General features: G+C 39.5%; 1 protein-coding gene across 3 annotated transcripts in view; it reads left to right on the top strand.

Annotated features, from left to right (window-relative positions):
- Cul1 (cullin 1) overlaps positions 1 to 20,035 on the top strand; it is a 93,287-nt gene that overhangs the window by 44,817 nt on the left and 28,435 nt on the right. For all 3 annotated transcript variants that reach the window (XM_047560730.1, XM_047560729.1, XM_047560731.1), the window contains exons 3-9: positions 4,124 to 4,298; positions 6,128 to 6,295; positions 9,514 to 9,564; positions 9,766 to 9,856; positions 10,555 to 10,718; positions 15,972 to 16,134; positions 16,892 to 17,022. In XM_047560730.1, the coding sequence (XP_047416686.1) occupies positions 4,124 to 4,298; positions 6,128 to 6,295; positions 9,514 to 9,564; positions 9,766 to 9,856; positions 10,555 to 10,718; positions 15,972 to 16,134; positions 16,892 to 17,022 (943 nt within the window). The remainder of the gene's footprint in view (positions 1 to 4,123; positions 4,299 to 6,127; positions 6,296 to 9,513; positions 9,565 to 9,765; positions 9,857 to 10,554; positions 10,719 to 15,971; positions 16,135 to 16,891; positions 17,023 to 20,035) is intronic.

The raw sequence follows: 20,035 nt of genomic DNA, 5'->3' as shown, positions 1-20,035 counted from the left end.
ATTTTCCAGAATAGGCCAGAGACAGTGTATATCAAATTTTAAGATACCCATTTCTAGAATTCAAATAGAATGCATGATTTCAAAATAATAAAAACTGTAAATGGAATAAGCAAATTACCATTCTAATAGAAGGGAGAAAACAAAATGCGTACAAAATGGAAAGTATAAAATAGAATGGTAGAAGTTAATCCAAAATAGCCTCATAGAACTGTTTAATCGTAAAATCAAATATTCCCATCAGAGATTATGAGGTTCAGTTTTTAAATGTTAATTGTGCTGTGGTGGTTTACAGTAGACAGACCAAAACATAGAAAAATAAGGTAGAAAATAAAACAAAGCTACTTCAGGAGAATGCTAACCAAAAAAGAAAGAAAGGAATAACATTGCTGATATCAGATAGAGTAGGTTTCTACAACAGTGTTATTAGAAATAAGCAGCTATTTCTAAAAAGAAAAGGACTGAGTCACCAGGAACATAATTCCAAATTTGTATTGTTAACACTATGTCAAAGGCACCTTAGGGAATTTATAAGAGAAATCGACAGAACCATTATTATATTGGGAGATTACAATAAAAATTTCTCAGTAATAAACAGGCAAACCAATAACAGTAGAGATGTGCAAGGCGGAATTGGCTAGCTGTCTCTGCCAGTCTCGGAACCTGACAGTTACGGAGCGCACAGTCCTGACTCAGGCACACGTGGAGTGCTGTCCTCGTCCCCTCCTAAGAAAATCACGTTCAGCCACAAGTCTCATCACATTTTTAAAAAACTATCAAAAAGGGGACATTCTCTGATTTTTCTGATTTAATTTTAAAATGAAATTCTTAAAGGTGAAAAAATTAACTTTGAAATTTAAACAGTTGAACTCTTAAGACAGAGCTCTTAATGGAAAAGAGAAAATACTGAACAACAGGGAAAATGTGCACCTGAGACTAGAAAGGCGGCGCCAGCAGGGTGTGGATCTTGTGTGTAGCGCACACATTTCTGTTAGCGTTTTAAATGTGAAGAGAAACTGCAAAGTTAACTGACCAAGATTTATACACAGAGCAAATGTGAAGAAGCGAATACAAAAGAACCAAAGGAAGTAAGATATAATAATGAAAATTAATAAAACTCAAACGGACTCTTTGAAACATCAGAAGACAAGATATTGGCAAAATTAATCATAAAACCCCCACAATGTGACAAAGACAGAAGAGGACATTACAGAAAGAACAGACTTGTTTTAAAAGGCAGTTATTTGAAATCAGTTGAAATAGACAGTGTTCTAGAACTGGCAATACACATGGTGAGGCCATTGGCCATTTAACTGAGGAATGGTTTGTGAGCCATTGATTGTGCAGAGAGAATGACTTACGGGTATCACGTACGGGTTAAGTCTGTCTGGATCAGAAACCTCAGTGAAGAAGTCGGCTTTAAAAGAACATGCAGTAGAATTTCTAAACCAGACGTGGCAGAAACCATTGAAGAAAATTGTGGTAAAAACTTGATACATAAGAACTTCTCTTTACTCAGCAATAGCCACTCATAAGGACATATTTTCACAATAAAGCCAAATCCAGAAGGCAACTTGATGTTTCTCAGTGGGTAGCAGAAACATTTTAAAGTGCCTACCTTTTTTAAAATGTAGAACTATTTTTTTTTAGGGCAAAAATTACATAACACAAAGTACATATAATAAAGCATGTCATTTATTTGTGCGGAGGGGGATGGGTATTAGGGATTGAACCCAGGGACACTGCCACTGAGCTGCATCCCCAATCCTTTTTATTTTTTTTATTTTGAGACAGGTTGTGCTAAGTTGCTGAGGCTGGCCTTAAACTTGCCATCCTCAAGCCTCAGCCTCCTGAGTTGCCGGGATTACAGGAGTGCACCACTATACCCAGCTGGTTTGCATTTTTTTTTTTTTTTTCTTGTGGTGCTGGTGATTAGAACCCAGGGCCTTGTGCATGCGAGGCAAGCACTCTACCAACTGAGCTATCTCCCCAGTCCCAGGTTTGCGTATTTTTGACAGGCATCCTTTTGTATAAACATCACCCTATTCAAGATACCAAATGTTCCCTCTAGTCACCTTTGATCATTCTTCACCCTTCAGTGATGCACAAGGAATTACTCTCCTAATTCCTGTCTCTTTGAATTAGTTTTGTGGGTTCTGGAAGTTTACATAGGTGGAAACTATTCAATGCGTGTCTGACTCTTTTTATTCAGTGTTTTGGAGATTCATTCATGATGTGGGTACCAGTAGCTCACTTTTTAAACTGCGGCGTAGTAGTCTCCAAATAGACCACAATTTGCATTAAGAACGAACAAACTGTTTTCCAAAGTGGTTATTCCCTTTTGTATTCCTATTAATGTCTGAGCGAACTTTAACTGTTGAGGATGTGAGTATACAATATACAGAAGAGACAGAAAAGATCAACTGAAACACGTTAAAGCAGGGAACACAGTCCACGCCTGGTGAAGTTGTGGTCAGTGGAAACCTGTGAGCTGCTCAGGGCTGCCCGGCAGCTGCTTTGCAGGGTGTTGGGCCGTGTGCGAGGAGGCTGGAGGCATCTGGCGAGTCCCTGCTCCTGCAGCCTCGTCCACGGGTGCCAGGGGCATGCTGAAAACACCCCAAATCGGTACCTGCTGAAATGATGCCGATGAGAAAGTGGATATGTCATGGCAAATGCATACCGCAGTGTGTTAGCACTGCCGCAGCTGCCTGACGTCCGGGAAGCAGATGCAGAAGCGGGTGTGGACTAGTTCGTATGATCCGAAACTGTATGACGTGCAAAATAATGTGTGATGTTTTCCAGTAAAATATAAAAACATGCACAGGAACAGTACATAGCAAGCTAGTCAAGGGTTGTTTTGCTCCATAAAAGGAAGAATGGGAGGGATGGGGGGAGGCATAGAGTTTGTTACAACCTGTACTATGTTACTTCCTAAGAAGTTGGGTGGCGGGGTTATAGGTGGAACACGAGAAAGTGAGGGACTACATATTAAGATTTGTCAACTGTGTTGTGAGCAGAAGATGGTTTATTGTAATCTGTGATTATTGGTATAGTTGAAATACTTAACTATATTAAGATAGTTCTTTGATTACCACATTGTTTTATTTTTGTTCATTTGTTTTTTTGTTTTTTAGCCATGAATATATTTTCTTTTACTTCTTAGATTTTCTGTTGGTGTGCTTTGGCCATGTTTCTGTAGAGGCTCATTTTTTTTCATATTGTTTTAAATTAATTTTAGCAGTGCTGGGGATTGAAGAACTGGTGATATAGCCCAGTGGTAAAGTGCCCCTGGGTTCAACCCCCAGTACAACAAATAAATAAATGCCTAAAGATAGTAATTTTGTTACTTTAAGGTACTTTTTACTGTAATATATTGAAATTTCTAATTAAGTATTTATGACTTTGCTTAGTCAGGGTCCGACCAAGCTGAGAGCGGGTAAGCGTTCCCGGGTATCTTCAGCTTTACCCAGGTGGCGGCACATGCAGGATGAGTTTATCAGGTTTAAAGGCTATGACCACACAGTCCCCTGCCCTGCTGCACCTGCAGCGGTTCTCCGGCGGGCAGACCTGATCCGCTGGCCAGTCAGCTTGAGACCCTGACTCTAGTGTGCCATAGGGTCAAGGCTCTTGTGCCCACTCCTGCTTTCCATCCTTTGTCCTCAGAATGTAGTTTTGTGTATATTCATTTAGAAGTCATTTTAAAATAAAGTTTTGTTATGTCAATATTCATAACGTGCTTCTAGAAAGATTCATAGCTGAGCTGCCTCTGCTGTACTGGTCATTAGCTCTGTCTTTCCTGAAGTGAATACTGTGATTGCTGTTTCCTTCTTCATTTGCAGCCTTTCCTTGGTGCCTTTGCCCGTCCTTGTCACGCCTTCAAAGATGAGGTCCAGTTCTTTCTCAGCAGTCTCCTGATGCATGACTTGCTACCTGGGCCACAGGCACCTTGTGGCTGGAGCTTGCAGACTCCGCTCTGTTGACGGGGAGTGGAATCTTTCACTGTGGTTGGTAGCAGGTTTCAGTTGACATATAGGCAATGTGTTGATAGTGAAATGCAAGGAAACGTGTTCGTATTGACTGCTGTTTGCATCTGAGGAGACGTTGGTTTCCTTGACTTCTCTTCAAGTCACGTTTATAACTACTGTACTAGCGTGCACCAGTCAAACCAAGCACGGGGAGCTGGCGTCCCTCCTTCTAAATCGAAAAAGGGGCAGACACCTGGAGGGGCTCAGTTTGTTGGCCTGGAACTGTACAAACGACTTAAGGAATTTTTGAAGAATTACTTGACGAATCTTCTTAAGGTAAGAGGTTTTACATTTCTAGTGAGCATTTATAATAGAAGTAAAGAGGAAATGGTGATTTCACCTTAAATGCTAAGTCTTTCACTTTGCTTATTAAATGTTTTAGTATCGCTTAGTCTTTTACCTCTTATGAAGATGAAACCTTCATAAAGCATGTTTTTATTTTTTAAAATCAGGCGTTTTTGATAACTATTATTACTATAATAGTGTTGTTCCTTAAATTGTTAGCCAGTTTGTATCTGGTGGTTAGATATTGGTGAACCCTAGTCAGGCATGGTGGCACATGCCTGTAATCCCAGTTACTCAGGAGGCTGAGGCAGGAGGATTCCAAATTTGAGGACAGCCTCAGCAACTTAGCAAGACCCTGTCTCAAAATAAAAAGGACTAGGGAGGTAGGTAAGTGGTAGGGTATCCTTTGGTGTTCAGTTCCCAGTATGGTAGGGGGAGATGGAGAAAGAAATTGGTGAACTTTTTCATTTTAAGCATATAATTAAAATGTCTCCATTTATTACCTACATTATATTTTGACCCCCTTCTGGTATTATCCGTCAAATTCATTAACGGGCTGGAGGTGTAGTTTAGTGGTAGAGTGCTAAGCCTAGCCTGCAGGAGGCCCTGGGTTTTATCTCCTGTACGGGAAAAAAAGTGAACAGTTACAAGGTTCTTTAGCCTTTGCTAATCACATTGCTCAAACGTGGTTTTGCTTTTTTTTTTTTTTTTTTTTTTTCCTTTATTTCACAAGCTCATTGGAAACACGCAGTCAATTGACTGCAAACTATGGTTCATGTAGTGTCGCTTCCATGTTCCCCAAAGACTAAGGTCTTAATGTATAAGTTGAACATTGTAATTACTTATTTTTTGTTAACAAGAGCAGGACCACGTATTGTGTTTTGTAAAAGTATTGATAGCCAGACCATTGGTGATATTTTTGCATTTTATAAAAGGTCTGTATCATAAGCCAGAACAGCTTAGCTTTGCATTTTAAAGTTCATTTCATATTAAGCGAACAAAAATGTGGTTGTGTTTAGACGTGGTCAGGTGTTTGCGTGCGTGGTTGGGTCACCTGAGTACAGTTACTCATGGAGCGTTGGTTCTGGCAGCTTGACCTTCCCGCCCGCGATGTTGTCCTGGCCTGAGTGCGGAGGTGCCCCCCCACCCCGTTCTCCTCTCCCGTCCTCTTCTGCACAGCACCTGGAAATGGTGGTGCTTTGCTTTTTAGATTCCACTAAAAAAGGAAAAGCTTCAAGTTAGTTTTCTTTAAATACGCTGTGGTTTAAGTTGTAGAAATCTCAGTAAAAATACTCATGGTAAATGTACATTTCCTTCATGAGTGTGGTTCAAGAAGAGCTGTCTTGCCAGTGTACTTTAGTTTTATGAAAATGCAATAGATTACCCCAAAAGACTCTATAGTTTTATAATTTTTAAGTAAATTTAAAGAAGGGAAAAAGCATTTAAAATTGAATATATTTGCCCCATATTCTAAGTTGTTACTAGGACATATTAATTCTTTTAACAGGGAAATTATCAAAAATAGAGATGATTTTGAAGTTAATTCCTTATAACAAGAAGTAGCCCTCAGATTCTAAAAATTCAGAGTGCTTTTTGTGAATGTATATCCATATTTAATGCCATAGAAAAGGTTCTAGTTTAGTTTCATGTGAAAGAATTTTTTACTGCGTTCTTGTCAGAATTTATAGTAAGGGTGGTTTTGTACACAGAGTAAAGAATTCCTCTATTGGTGTATTTTGATGGAATAGATTTTTCATTAGCTTTTCTCTTTAATCTGCGTCAAACTAGTCATCTTAAGGCTTCAGTGAACTTGTTTTTAGGATGGAGAAGACCTGATGGATGAGAGCGTGCTGAAGTTCTACACTCAGCAATGGGAAGATTACCGATTTTCAAGCAAAGTGCTAAATGGAATCTGTGCCTACCTCAATAGACATTGGGTTCGCCGTGAATGTGATGAAGGACGAAAAGGAATATATGAAATCTATTCAGTAAGATGTTTTTAAAAATATTCAAAATGTCTCTTAAATGATACATTGTCTTTCAGTAAGGAGAACTAGGCAAATGTTAAGCTTGTTTTCAGAATATTTAGACTGATTTTCTGATTCAGTGAATGACCCCTCCATATTTTGCAACAAGAAAGTAGAAGGTTGGGAGATTGAGCTGTAAAATACAGCTTGCACAATTCTGCACTTACTCTTTAGAAGTATCTTCCTTAATGGTTTGATCAACCATCGGGTTTTGCAAAAGAGGGATCTTACCTGAGGCTCAAGCCCCAAGGATGGGCCTCATGTACTTTCATGATCTGCAGACTGTGCTTCCAGAAGATCCTGAATTAAGTGTGAAATCACCACCATTAATACATTTCTTCAGTCAGTGAAGGTTGTTTGGGCCCATTGGCTTTCAAAGTATGGTGCCTAGCATCAGCTGGAAACTTGCTAGAAGCACAGACTCCCAGCTTTGTTCTAGGTTTCATCAGGAACTCTGGAGATGGGGCCTGACAGTCTGTTTTAAGAAGCTGTCCAGCTGATTCTCAGCACAGTCAAGTGGAGCGCCACCGTTGTAAAGCAATTAAGGGAGGACTTGGTGGGGACAGCAGAACCGGTGGCTTGCTGGTGGGCTGTCAGGTAAAGAGGGCCCTTTTTGAACTAGCAGATAGATTCTGCATAATGAGGTTATCTCCATACGTAAAATTGTTGCTATATATTAGCAATATTGTGTTGTTTTACTGTTGACAAATTTAATTAAAGCCCAGAGGCATGGCTGATTTTTATAGTTTGTATGGCTCAGTTTCGGCACCAAAATTCTTGTTGCATCATACTGGTACTTTGTTTTATAGTTAAGGTTTTGGTTTTCGATTTGAAGCTTTTGTACTTCCCTTTTTATTTCACATTTCTTCTTTTAGTTGACAGATTATATGTTTTTATCACATGTTACCACATGGGTTTTTTGTTTGTTTGGTGCTGGGAATTGAACCCAGGGGCATTTTATCATTGAGCCATATCCCCAACCTTTTTCATTTTTTATTTGGAGACAGGGTCTTATGAAGTTGCTTAGGGCCTTGCTAAACTGCTGAAGCTTGCCTTGAACTTGGAATCCTCCTGCTTCAGCCTCCCAGGTTGCTGAGAATATAAGCACGTGCCACCACACCTGGCTACAACATGTTTTTTTGAAATATGTATGCATTGTGAAATGGCTAATGTGCTTTTCATTGTCTTCCATGTTAAAATGCTTTCTTGAGACTCCAAGTTGGCAGAGTAAGAATCAGCATGGTTTTGGTTGATTTGCTTTTGGAAATCCATTTAACCTAAAGACCAACCATGTGTACCACATAGCAACATACAGACTCTTAAAAGCCATTATAGTTTAAAACTTACATACTTAACTCAAGGGTAAAATATAAATTAAAAAGTACAAGGATACTTTAGAGAGTGTATTTATTAAGATTCAACTGCTTTTATTATTTTTTAATTCACTTTCAAAATCTATACTTTCTACACCCTTAAATGCTGTACCTCCTGTTTAGAAATGCAAGAGACAGGCCATAAATTCTAGCAAGATCAAGTCAGGAGCCACTGTGTGCTGTGCCAGTGAGACAGCAGAATTCATTCAGAACTGTGGGTACCGCTTGGCACAGTGAGACAGTGCATACAGGCTCATCGTACGTCTGGAATCTCCAGAAGATGGGGCTGGTTGTCATGAAATCATTTCACGACTACCTGTGAACTCTTACTTTTTTTCCAAATGATTCTTCAATTTTTAATTGTGGAAAGTTTTTGGTTTCTTTTCAAGTCAACCAGAGGACACCAGCTAATTTTGTAATTGATATTCAAATGCTTCGACAAGACCCTTTCCCTAACTTGTACTGGCATTTCTTTGGCCTGTTGTTGGTTCTGCTTTTTCTTCCTGCCTGGCTCTTCTTCCTGTCTTCCTTCAAAGTAACAAACCATCCCAGGTCAGGTTAGGTCTAAGGGGTGGTGATTTAGGAAGGCTGAAGCAGAGCTGGGATTCTCGGTGACCTGTAGTAATGCCATTTGGAAGTTCCTGTCTGTGGATGGCAGTTTCACTGCTGCCTCTCCCCTGCTCTGTGGAGGGCTGGAGCTGCAGGGAGGGGTGTTTCCAGGGCGCCCCCTCCCTGCGTTGCTCCCAGAGAAGGAGCCTCTCCTTCCAGCATCTTTCGGACATCACAGTCATAGCTCCTAATGATGACACCTTACTTTTGTCCTAATATTGCCTTCAGTATACATTGTTCATGATTTGTCAAAAAGATGTCCTCTTAAAAACTGCTTTCATGCTGGTTATTTAAAAAACACCAGTTTTAGAGTCCTTTATAAAATAAATTTACATATAATCTTTTCAGAAATATATCTCTTATAAACCCTGCTGTATTTATAGTTAAATTTGTGAAAAACAAGACTAGGATTTATATTTAAGTGAATGTCTCAACAATTTGCATTTGTACTTTATGTTATTATAAACTTAATTTTATTTGAACTAATACCTCTCCCAATAGTTTAAAAGTCATGTATGAATTCTTACATTTTTATGGTTATTTATCTTTGTGGAAAGTTTAGGGAAATGGAAAGAAGGCCCTACAGCATTTGTCTGCTCAGTGAAGATGCCGCTGTGGCGCAGTCACATGGGCGGACACAGGGTGGCGAGTCTGGGCAAGGTGCCGGGCAGGCGGCCGCACCACCCTAGGTGGTGGAGTGATGGGCTCACGGTTGTAACATCCGTGAAATCACTGCCATCAAGACACACAGCTTGGTAGAGTTTATAATCTATAATTGATGAGTATGACAAAGCTGTGGTAATAATGGAATTATTTTTATCAAGTACGGTAGGTCAAAAATTAAATTTGTTTGATCCAAGGAACAAATTTATAGGTTGAATCCACTGCTGCCCTTTAGACTGATGCAGATGTGCTCCTTGAATCAAGTTTGTCTTTGTGTCTCAAGTGCTAAGATGTGAGCTGATAAGCACCTGTGCTCCTCCCTCTTGAGGTGGGTAGCTCCAGAGCGGCTCTCTGACCTTGTCCTGAGAGATTTTTACCAAGTTGTAGTCTAATTTTGATAGAATTTGGGATTTAGGTTATTTTCTATGACTTCAGTCTTGGGAAAACATAGTAAAAGTATAGATAGATAACACTATTTATTGTACTTACAGTAAATAGTATTTTAAAGTGCTTAATTTTTTCTTTTTCATCTAGCTTGCGTTGGTGACTTGGAGAGATTGTCTGTTCAGGCCATTGAATAAACAGGTACCTGCTTGTGTGTGTTTTGCTTTTAAAAATCCCCATTTCATTACTCAGCTTTGTCTTCCTCAGGCCTTTGAAAAGTTTCAAGAGTATCTGTCACCTTGCATTGTTTAATAGCTTTGAATGTTTAAGGAATATGTAGTAATATATATTGTAAATATATTGTAAAATATATCTTATATTTTCCCTGTGTTCTATCTGAAGGTAACAAATGCTGTTTTAAAACTGATTGAAAAGGAAAGAAATGGTGAGACCATCAATACAAGACTGATTAGTGGAGTTGTACAGTCTTATGGTAAATAATTTCCTTTTAATTTATTCACTTTTATATCATGGTAACTATAGCAATGCTTTAACAAGATTCATTTTTAAATATTTTAATATCATCAATAATGATGCTAGCATTTACAAAGGTTCTCATAAATCTCTTCAAGTCAGTGTGATTATATTGATTTTACCCATCAAAAAAGTTGTTTGGTTCTTGTGCCTTAAGGAAATTTGGATGAAAAATAAATTTGAATTATTTTCTGGTCTCATATTGAATAACAGATATAAATATGAGAGAGCATTATTGAGCTTAACGATAACCAGAAATCTATATCAGCTTGAAAAATTGAGATTGAGAAACTGATTGATAAAGGAATACAATGTTTTAAAAACTTGGATAGCATTGTATTTCTCTGAAAGTTTAAAATTAGAAATTTGTATTGCTTTTTCAAATGTAAAAGTTCTCTAAACGAACTTCATGGTAATTTGGAAGCATACCTGGCCCTGGGTCAGAATTACTTGCCTTTTAGACATCTTGAATTTTTTTCTTTTTTGCTTTTATTGAATCAAGTGTACTTTCATACTATTAAATAACAAGTTACCTTATACCCTCCATTTCACATTGACCTTTTAAGCATAACTTAAACTGAATGCTACACCTAAGTATTTTCTGTGAAATATAACAAAAAATAGGGTGATTGAAATATAGCTCGTATTTATTTCTAGTGGAATTGGGGCTGAATGAAGATGATGCATTTGCAAAGGGCCCTACGTTAACAGTGTATAAAGAATCCTTTGAATCTCAATTTTTGGCTGACACAGAGAGATTTTATACCAGAGAGAGTACTGAATTCTTGCAGCAGAACCCAGTTACTGAATATATGAAAAAGGTAAGCTGAAACATAGTACGTACAGTAGACATAAGTTCAAATAGTCGTTGCTCCTCAATGAGTTCCTGGTACCTGCAGCTGTCCCCCAGCCCTGTGTTGGCGCTCTTGTCATGCCGTGCCTTTAGCAGGTGCCCTGCTTCTGCTTTTTCAAGGCGCTTTTATAAACAAGTCTGGCAATCATGACCGCGTTCTTTGCTGTTCCAGGGTTGTAACATGAGAGCTGCATGCCTTTCATGGTTTGAAGTGTTTCTTCTAGAATGTGGGTCTATGTCTAGTGGGCATTACGGTCTTATGCCAGTGAGAAAATTTTAAGAAACAAGTATTTTCAGATTTAGTGTTTGCATATTTTGCTCCTAGAGTATTCCCTAAAAATCTGTAATACAGCCTTCGGGCTCATTAGGTTCATATTAGCCTTTTGAAACCGAGGACCTGAATTCCTTTGGAGAGGAGATCCAGGAGTGGTCCTTGTTTCATGCATCTTTTTTTTTTTTTTTTTTTTACTTAGTGATGTTGTTATGAAGTTCTAGTAAAATTATTATTTGTTCTTTTTCTTGGGAATTCAGATAGCTTAGACATCGTCTCTGAGAAATGATTAGGTCAGTAGGCCGTGAACTTTCTGTGCAGGGCTGGGTAGTGAATATTTTAGGCTTTGTGGGCTACATGTGGTCTCTGCTGTAGCTGTTCAACTCTGCCATTGTAAGGTAAAAGCAGCCACAACAGTGTGTAAACAAATAAGTATGATTGGATTCTGGTAAAATTTTATCTACCCCCCAAAAAAAAAGGCTGGTGGTGTAGCTCAGTGGTAGAAAGTTTGTCTAGAAAGTGCAAGACCCTGGATTCAGTCCTCAACACTGGAAAAACAATCAGTCAATCATTGGCCAGCTGAAGTGGCACATGCCTGTAATCCCAGCGACTCAGGAGGCCAGGTCATGAGAATCACGAGTCAAGGACAGTTTACTGAGGCCCTAAAGCAACTTAGTGAAACCCTGTCTCAAAATCAGAAATAAGAAAGGCTGGGCTTGTGACTTAGTGATTGACCACCACCCCTGAGTTCAGTCCCGGGTATCAAACCAAAACAACCCAGACAGCAGCAGGGTTTGGCATACAGCCTGTAGTTTGCTGACCCCAGACATAGAGGTGCTAGGAGATTTCTAGGGAACCTCTGGCTCTTACTGCGTCCAATATCTGCTTTGTCCTTTGTCCCCTGCTTACTTGGAGACTGAATGAACTACAGAATCACTGTTTCCATACATGGGGATAGAAAGTTAGTGAGTCAGCTTGGAGAACTAGTAAGAACAACTGCTCTGCTTCTGTCAACCACAGGAAGTCCTACCCAGTTTTCTGTGGTGGTCTGAATGCATTTTCCCATGGGAGACACTTGTCACAAGTAGAGCTTCTAAGTTTGATACTGAAAGTTCTCAACAAACAAATTTCCACTATCTCAAAATCTAACCAAAATTGGGCCATTCAGAAGTGTCATCCTAGGAATCATAATAGTTCCTTGTGTCTATTTTGAGTTGAGTTGTCTTTTCATCCATTTTCCAACGATTGCCTGACATGTGGACTTTTGAAACATTATCTGTTTTGAATCTGCCAGTTACTTCCATTTTGTAGTGAGACAATGTAATTTTCATAAACATGTCTCTTATTAAATCCTACTCTAGATGGTTGTTCTTCTAAAACCACGTGTTTTAAAAGTGGAATCTTATCAGGGTATCAGTCCACAGGAGCAGTATGAGTCCTTTGTGTGCATTTCTTAGTTGTCATTGTCTCAGTTGTTGAGACTAGTGGCATTCCAGTGCAAGGAAAACAGCTTTTAGGGCAAAGCCATATGAGCAGGGAAGTCTGTTTTAAAACCAGGCCTGGTCACCAAAGGCATCTGGGAAGCAAGAGGTCCACTGCCTGGGCATTTTCCATCCAGAATGTGCCTGCCTTCAAGGAAGCTGTGTGTTTCCTGCATCCTATTTGCCACAAATTTGGTTTCTTCTTCTTCCTTCCTTCCTTCTTTCTTCTTCTTCTTCTTTTTTTTTTTTTTTTTTTTGTACTAGGGATTGAACCCAGGTGCATAACCAATTAGCCACATCCCAGCCTTTTTCATATTATATTTGGAGAACAGGGTCTTGCTAAGTTGCCTTAGGGCCTTACTAAGTTGCTGAGGCTGGCTTTGAACTCATGAATCTCCTGCTTCAGGCTCCCAAGCTGCTGGGATTATAGGCATGCACCACCTTGCCCAGTAATTTGATTTCTTCATAAAGGAGTTAAAAGTTTGGCCCAGATCAATTTGGCTCATACTGAACGTGATTTTCAGCACATTGCAGAAGTCTGTAATGCAAAAAGTCTAGAAACTTGAAACTGGAATTGACCCATATGAATAATCTGGCTCTTATTTCATGGCCTTGCTTCTGAAACTGGACTGTGAATTTAGTGTAAAATTCCCACCCCAGGAAAGGGAGATAACCTTTCCATTCCTCAGTTTCCTTATCTCTGAAGTTGGAAATAACAATAGTAGGTAAGAATGAGAATTAAATGAACCTTAACTTTTAAATAATCTGGAATGAGATTTTTAAAAGCTTACATGTGTGTAAAAAGTACAGAAGAGTGTGGGGCACAAAACTAAGACAATGGAAGGTTTGGTCTTACATGTGAACGCCTCCCAGAACCTCAGTGCCTCCCTGGGAGGATGCAGAGCCAAAGGAGGACAGGTGGCAGCTTTTATTTAGTAACTCAGACAATAAAGCAACACAAAACTCCTGAACAACCTTGAGATCAAGAAATACTCTGCTTTCAGCAGCTAGCTTGGGCTGGATGTTCTGAGTCAAGGAAGGTCCCTGCTTACTCTCCTGTTGTCAGGAGTATTTCGGAGGAGACATTTGAGAATCTGGCCTTTCAAAGGACAGCTTTGACAACTGAACAACCGGAAGCCTTATTAATGCTTTTAAAATATCTTACTGTCCCATGTGACTGAGACTACTGTAAGCTATAAAAACATATTCTAGGTAACTAATGGGTTTTTTTTGTTTTTTAACTTCAAAACTAAAATACATCACTTCATTAATTTACTCACCCTTTTTTTTTGTCTGCTTTTCTGTTTTAAACTGAAAACTGATCCTAACAGAATTAGTTTGGGGTAACCTTTTGTAGCTTAATTTTACTTTGTCATTTGATTTTGGTCTTGATGTTCTAAAACTGTCTACCAAGCATAGTGATGAAGAGCTTGTTTGTCTTGGAATCTAGGAAGAGGGTAAAAAAGACTGTCCTTTCTAAAACATAACCACACCTGGCACCTAGACCCGTGGCTGCTTCACTAGGTGGAATGAGCCCTGGCGGAGGCCTCTCTGACCACAAAACCTCCCCAGTCCCTTGGGTGCCTGCTCGCTCTCCTGTTGCTCTTTCAGACAGGGTCTGTGAAATGCTGCTATTTCTAGCTTAAGAAGAAGAGAGCCAGTGCTTCTCAGAGTGAACCAGCAGTGCCGCGAAAGCCTCCTCTTGCATCTGGGAAAGGGGTAAAAGTTTGTCTTGCAGCCCAGGGTGATTACGTCCTTCCAAGAAACAGGCATAACTTAGACGGGAGCAGGTGGCGCTGCTGGGTGGCGCCTGCTGTGTTCCTCAGCCTTCGTCCTTGGGGCAGCAGCTGCAGGAAGCACCGCAGGATCTGAACGTGGGACTCCTGCCTTAAGCACAGAAAGTCTTTTGTTATTTTAATATAAGAAACTTAAATAATAAGTCCTATTTTAATAGGACTTTATGATTAGAGAAACAGAATTACACAGGCTTTTGGGAGAAGGCCTGCTACCTGGTACCCTTAACTGTGTGTGTAAACCAGGTTGGGATACTGCAGTAGGTCTTTTTAAAAGCTATCCATTAATGATCTGTTGTGTTAACGTTCTGTATTTATTTTGGTGGATAATGATATTTCATTTACCAAATATGCTATAATTTATTTTAGTGCACTGAATTAGGTAAAATTAATTTCCTCTTCACTGGAACAGTAATAACTTCAAACTTTCTATATTCATTTGTGAATGATCTGTTCCTTTCCTTTCTTGTGTTTTATTTAGATACACTCCTGGTGTATCTAAATGATGCATCTTTATGTATCAGGACCACTGTCCAAGTTACCTTCACCTTAGCCTTCTGTGGCATGTGTGATAAAGCTGCAGCTCTGTTTCGTGGCCTAACACCTGTCCCCTGGTTGCTCTGGAGAGCCCAAGCCTTCCCAGCCAGTTGTGTGTTTTGTGTTTTCTTGACTCTTTGAGTGTTTCTTCATTTCCAGTTGAATTTTTCCAGATTTACCCAAAATTGTACCAAATTTAAAGATCATTTGGAGAGTACTGACATTTTTACAATTCAAAAGTTTTTGTCTGTTTGTTCAGATTACATGAATAGTTTGAGCTTATCATTGACATTTATTCCCTGCTTTGACAGCTTAGTGCTTCCTTGGTGATGCTTTGCACCACACTTTCTGGTGATGGAGTCTCAACCTCATTGACTGAGTCATTTTGCTGCTCTGTTCAAGTGCCTGTTTTCCTCTCCTTCATGGAGGGAAACACAAGAAATTGAGATGTGTGAATAATCAGTGGATTGCCAAGAAAAGGCTAGCTGTATTGTTTTTATGTACGTGTTTTGAGGGCTATATACTTTTTCTTTAAAATTTTTTAAAAGCTTCATTGCTAATGATTATTCCCAAGTAGTCATTTCTAGGATTGTATTGGTGTGATACTTGACTTCAGGCAGCTTTCAGTCAAAAGTAGAGCTTCTGGGACTGGGGTTGTGGCTCAGTGGTGGAGCACTTGCCTAGCACGTGTGAGACCCTGGGTTCGATCCTCAGCACCACATCAAGATGAATAAATAAAGGTATTGTGTCCATCTACAACTACAAAAAAAAGTTAAAATCTTAAAAAAGTAGAGCTCCTTACATGGTGTCTGTGTTCAGGGAAGGTCTTTATATTTCTCAAGTGGGGACATTGATGCCCAAAAGGTGAAATATCACTTATCTGAAGGAAAAAATTGCTGTAAAGATGCTTGAACTGTTAATAACAGTAGCATTGTTAGAGCTTTTGGAGAGGACTTGAAATACTTCTGTGTATTGTAGAGAGAAATGGGACTTAATGGCTATTTAAATATGGTTGGCATTTACAATCAAAAAACTTCTTAATATATTTTATTAGAACAGATTTGTGAATTCATTTTGCCATTATTCACTTTACAGTTCTTTAAAAGCATATCAGAATCACTCAAATTAATTCTCTGCAGGCAGAGGCTCGTCTACTTGAGGAACAGCGAAGAGTTCAGGTCTATCTTCATGAAAGCACACAAGACGAGCTGGCCAGGAAATGTGAGCAGGTCCTTATCGAAAAGCACTTGGAAATTTTCCACACAGAGTTTCAGAATTTATTGGATGCTGACAAGAATGAAGGTGAGCCAGTAAGACTTGTCAAATGTGGGCACTTGATTTGAGCTGCTGCTGTGGCAGTGTTTGCGTCTCTCCTCTTTGGGTTGACAGCATCACCAGTGTCCGACATTGTTGAGAAGTCATGAGTGGCCCTTATTTTTTTATTTTATTTTATTTTTTGCGGTACTGGGGATGGAACTCAGGTTCTTGTGCTTGTGAGGTAAGCACTCTACCAATGAGAGGCCCTTATTGCTTGCTGATTTCAGTTTTCTCTGCTGTTTGGTATGTCTTTGGGAGAAGAGCATCTTTTCAGTTTAATTTTAAATATAACTTATTCCATACACTTTTAGGGTTAAATGATGTTACCCACTAATTCTTTGAGTATTCTTCCTTTGAAAATTCTCAGAGACGAGAAGACTATTTTATATTCCCTTAACTTCTCCTGCTGTAACTGGGACACGTAAGGAGCGCAGTCAGACATAGGTGTTTGGATTTTGGATTCTTTCTCTGTCCCTCAGAAATTGAACATATACAATACATATTAAATGAAGAATTTGGGGCCCTGTTTGTACTTATTATAGTAGCATAACTTCATTTGTAACTTTCAGCAAAATATACATATATCAAATAGAAAATATTGTTTTAATTAAATGCTTTTGATTATTTACATCTAAAAAAAGCTATCTTATTTCAAAATGTTTTTCATCTCAATATATGTAATTAGTGGAATGGGTACACAGAGATTTTTCTGTGCTGAAAGGTGGCTGCCTCCTTCTTTCAGATTTGGGACGTATGTATAATCTTGTGTCTAGAATCCAGGATGGCCTAGGAGAGTTGAAAAAGCTGCTGGAGACACACATTCATAATCAGGGTCTTGCAGCAATTGAGAAGTGCGGTGAAGCTGCCTTAAATGTAAGTAATACTCCATGGCAAACAGTGGCCTGAGTGATTTCACACGGCTACAGGCGCGTGTTGTGCATCTCTGTTATACAGCCAGGTAGTTAAGATTCTTCTAAAATTCTCCAAGTGAACTTGTTTTGACATTTTGAAATAGAGTTCAGGAACTTTTTTTTTTTTTTGAGATTTGCCAAATTTTCTTTTTATTTATAGAATACTTTCTTTTGTATTTCAGTTATGCTCTTGTCATATGAAATTTTATGACTATCTTAGATAAGTTGTGCATCATCTTTTTAAGATATTTAAATTTCTTTTTGGTCATATTTCATGCATTTAGCCTCTAATTGCACTTTTAGGAACTTCATTTGCACTTTTAGAAACTTGCGGTGCCACCTACAGCCCAAGCTGTACCTCCTGGAACTTTGGTCCAAGTTGTACCCTCCAGCTGAAAGTCACAAGGCTGTTTGCACCACAGAGGCCCCAAAATCCACAGCATTTTTTAGTGCTCTCCCTGCTCCGGGAGCTGCGTGGAGTGTCCTGCTAGGTGTTTTGTGAATCAGGTGCTGGCTTTACATGGAAAGTATCAGATTTCCAAGACCGAAGTCAGTTGTCTTCAGTTTTGTTCCTGTGGTAGACTTTAATTTTAACAGTGTTTGGGAGAACTAATAATGGAGAAGAAAAGTTTTCTAAATCGTAGCTGAGTTGAGAAAACTGTTCTGATTTTATTGTGCTTAATGTTAATTATTTTTGACAATATTGACTTTAGGGTTTTTTAAAATTTTTTTATTTTTTATTTTTATTTTTTGGGTTTTTTTAAAAAAAATTCTTATTTTTCTATTATCTTTGGAAAGTTCTTTTTCCACATTTAATTTGGGGATTGAGAATTCTCAGGCTCATCCATGAGTTCTAAAGCTCTTCCTTTAGGTTTATAAAGTGGTTAACTTCACATTCACAGCTTGGGAGGGAGCTGGCTTAGTGATTTTGTGAAAAAGATCTCCAGGTTTTAGTTTAAGCTTAAGTATGAAGTCCCCAGTATGGGGACACGTGATGCCATTATAGTGTGGACCAAGTGCAGACCCTGGACTAGCCTGCCTTGGTTCCGATCCCAGCTCTGCCACTTACTAACTCTGCTGCTGCTCCTTTCCAGATAGGTATTTTTTAAATAATGGAATAATCACAGTGCCTACTTTGTAGGGTGTCCATGAATCACTAGTAACAGTGACACCTGAATCAGGGACATGCAGGTGCTCAGCAGTGACAGCTGCTGTGCTTCAAAAATGAATTTTAGAAACTCATTTAAAAATCATCCTTAACATTTTGATGATTTCTGTTATTTCCAAACTATATTTTCCTGTTTAAAAGGCCTGACAGAGGCACAAACACCCCAGTGATTGACAGCGTTTGAATAATATGGGGTTTTCTGCTGTTGTTAATTTGAAACTCAGTTTAGCTATGTGGACAGCAGAACTGAGGAGTGACCCGCCTTTCCTGGGAGTGAGTTAAATGGCGGGTCTGGTATCTTCATCAGATGTGGTGAATCAGTAGTGAATTAATGAAGTAGTTTTTGCTTTTCCATATAAATTGCTAATATACGAGGTTGACTTTAGGGGACTTGGATTCTGTGTTAGAGTTAAAATACACATTACAAATTGCTTCTGTGTTTTCATGGGAGTGATATGATGTCACCTCCAATGTCAATCGTTTTCCAAACAAAGTAAGTTTCTAAAATGGAGGAATAATCAGCTATCATTTGGAAGGGGCTTACTGGGGATTGAACCCAGGAGTACCCTACCACTGATCTACATCCCTCACTCTTTTTATTTTTTATTTTGAAGTCTCACAAAGTTGCCAAGGCTGGCCTCAACTCGTCAGCCTTCCAAGTCTGTGGGATGACCACCATGCCCATATTTCTTCATATGTCAGTCCTGTGTCTTGTTCTGGACTGTACTTTCTTATGTTATGCCCAAAGTGGTGTTTATTAAATGAACTCCTTCGAAAGACCCAAATTAAAAGCTTTGTACCCATCTGGTCCCTCTGCTTACACTTATACCATTAATGTGGTTAGAAGACAAGCTTTACTGCTAATGGCTGGTCTGTATTAGAATTGTTACAGGTTTCATGTTTATAATGTGATGAAAACAATGTTCTTTTTTAGGTAAATACTTCAAGACCTGTGTATGAGCTTTCCTTTAAGGCAATTTGTTACATAGTTAAAACCAGTTTAAAAATGAAGGGCTGCAGGGCATTGACCAGGACCTTCCCTCTGCACCTGGCACACTGGCAGCGGACTGGAAGATGCTGCTTTTAGTCATGCCTGGTCCTACCAAGCCAGCGCTGCGGGGGATACCAGTCTGGCTCAGGGCTCCTGGTGGAGCAGGGCTTTGCCGGCCGCAGGACACGAATTGCCGTGTGTGCAAAGCCTTCCCTCCTGCCCTGCTGCAGGAAGTGAGCACACTGCATGGGGTGCCAGGATTTGGGGCACTTGTGTACAAAGATGTGCAAGGGTGAGATCTAAGACTGGTTTGGAGCTGAACAAAAGTAGTTTTTAACAGGCAAGTTTGGTAGGCCAGTTACCCATGCGGAAGCTGTAGGCTGAAACGGGGAGCACAACAAGGGAAGCTCACGTTGTCCACGTGCCACAAGGCGTGGGGTCAAGTTGAAAAGGTCCTAGAGCACAGCAGGCATGCGCCATAGCTGGCTGTGTAGTGCACATTTACAGGCGGGAGGCGGGTCCAGGTCCGTCTACATAGGGAGCATTTGGGAAGCAGAGCCTGTACCTTCATGTAGTTGTTTCACAAAGGATGAATGTTACCTCGTGCATCTGGCCTTGCAGGAGCGGCTTGATTTTTTTTTTTTTTTTAATCTAAGCAACTAGCTGTATGATGTTGGCTGAAGTTATAACTTAAGGGGCCACAGCAGCCACCAGTTGGATTGAAATCATTGTTTTCATTCATCCAGTAAGCTCTGACAGCATCCCTGTAATAGTCTCCATGTCGAGAATTCCAAACTGAGATGCCTCTCCTTTGGC

This window comes from Sciurus carolinensis, chromosome 8 (assembly GCF_902686445.1).
Source record: "Sciurus carolinensis chromosome 8, mSciCar1.2, whole genome shotgun sequence".
Classification (NCBI taxonomy): domain Eukaryota; kingdom Metazoa; phylum Chordata; class Mammalia; order Rodentia; family Sciuridae; genus Sciurus; species Sciurus carolinensis.
Note: the sequence above shows the minus strand (reverse complement) of the source record. Positions and strands in the feature narration are given on the sequence as shown.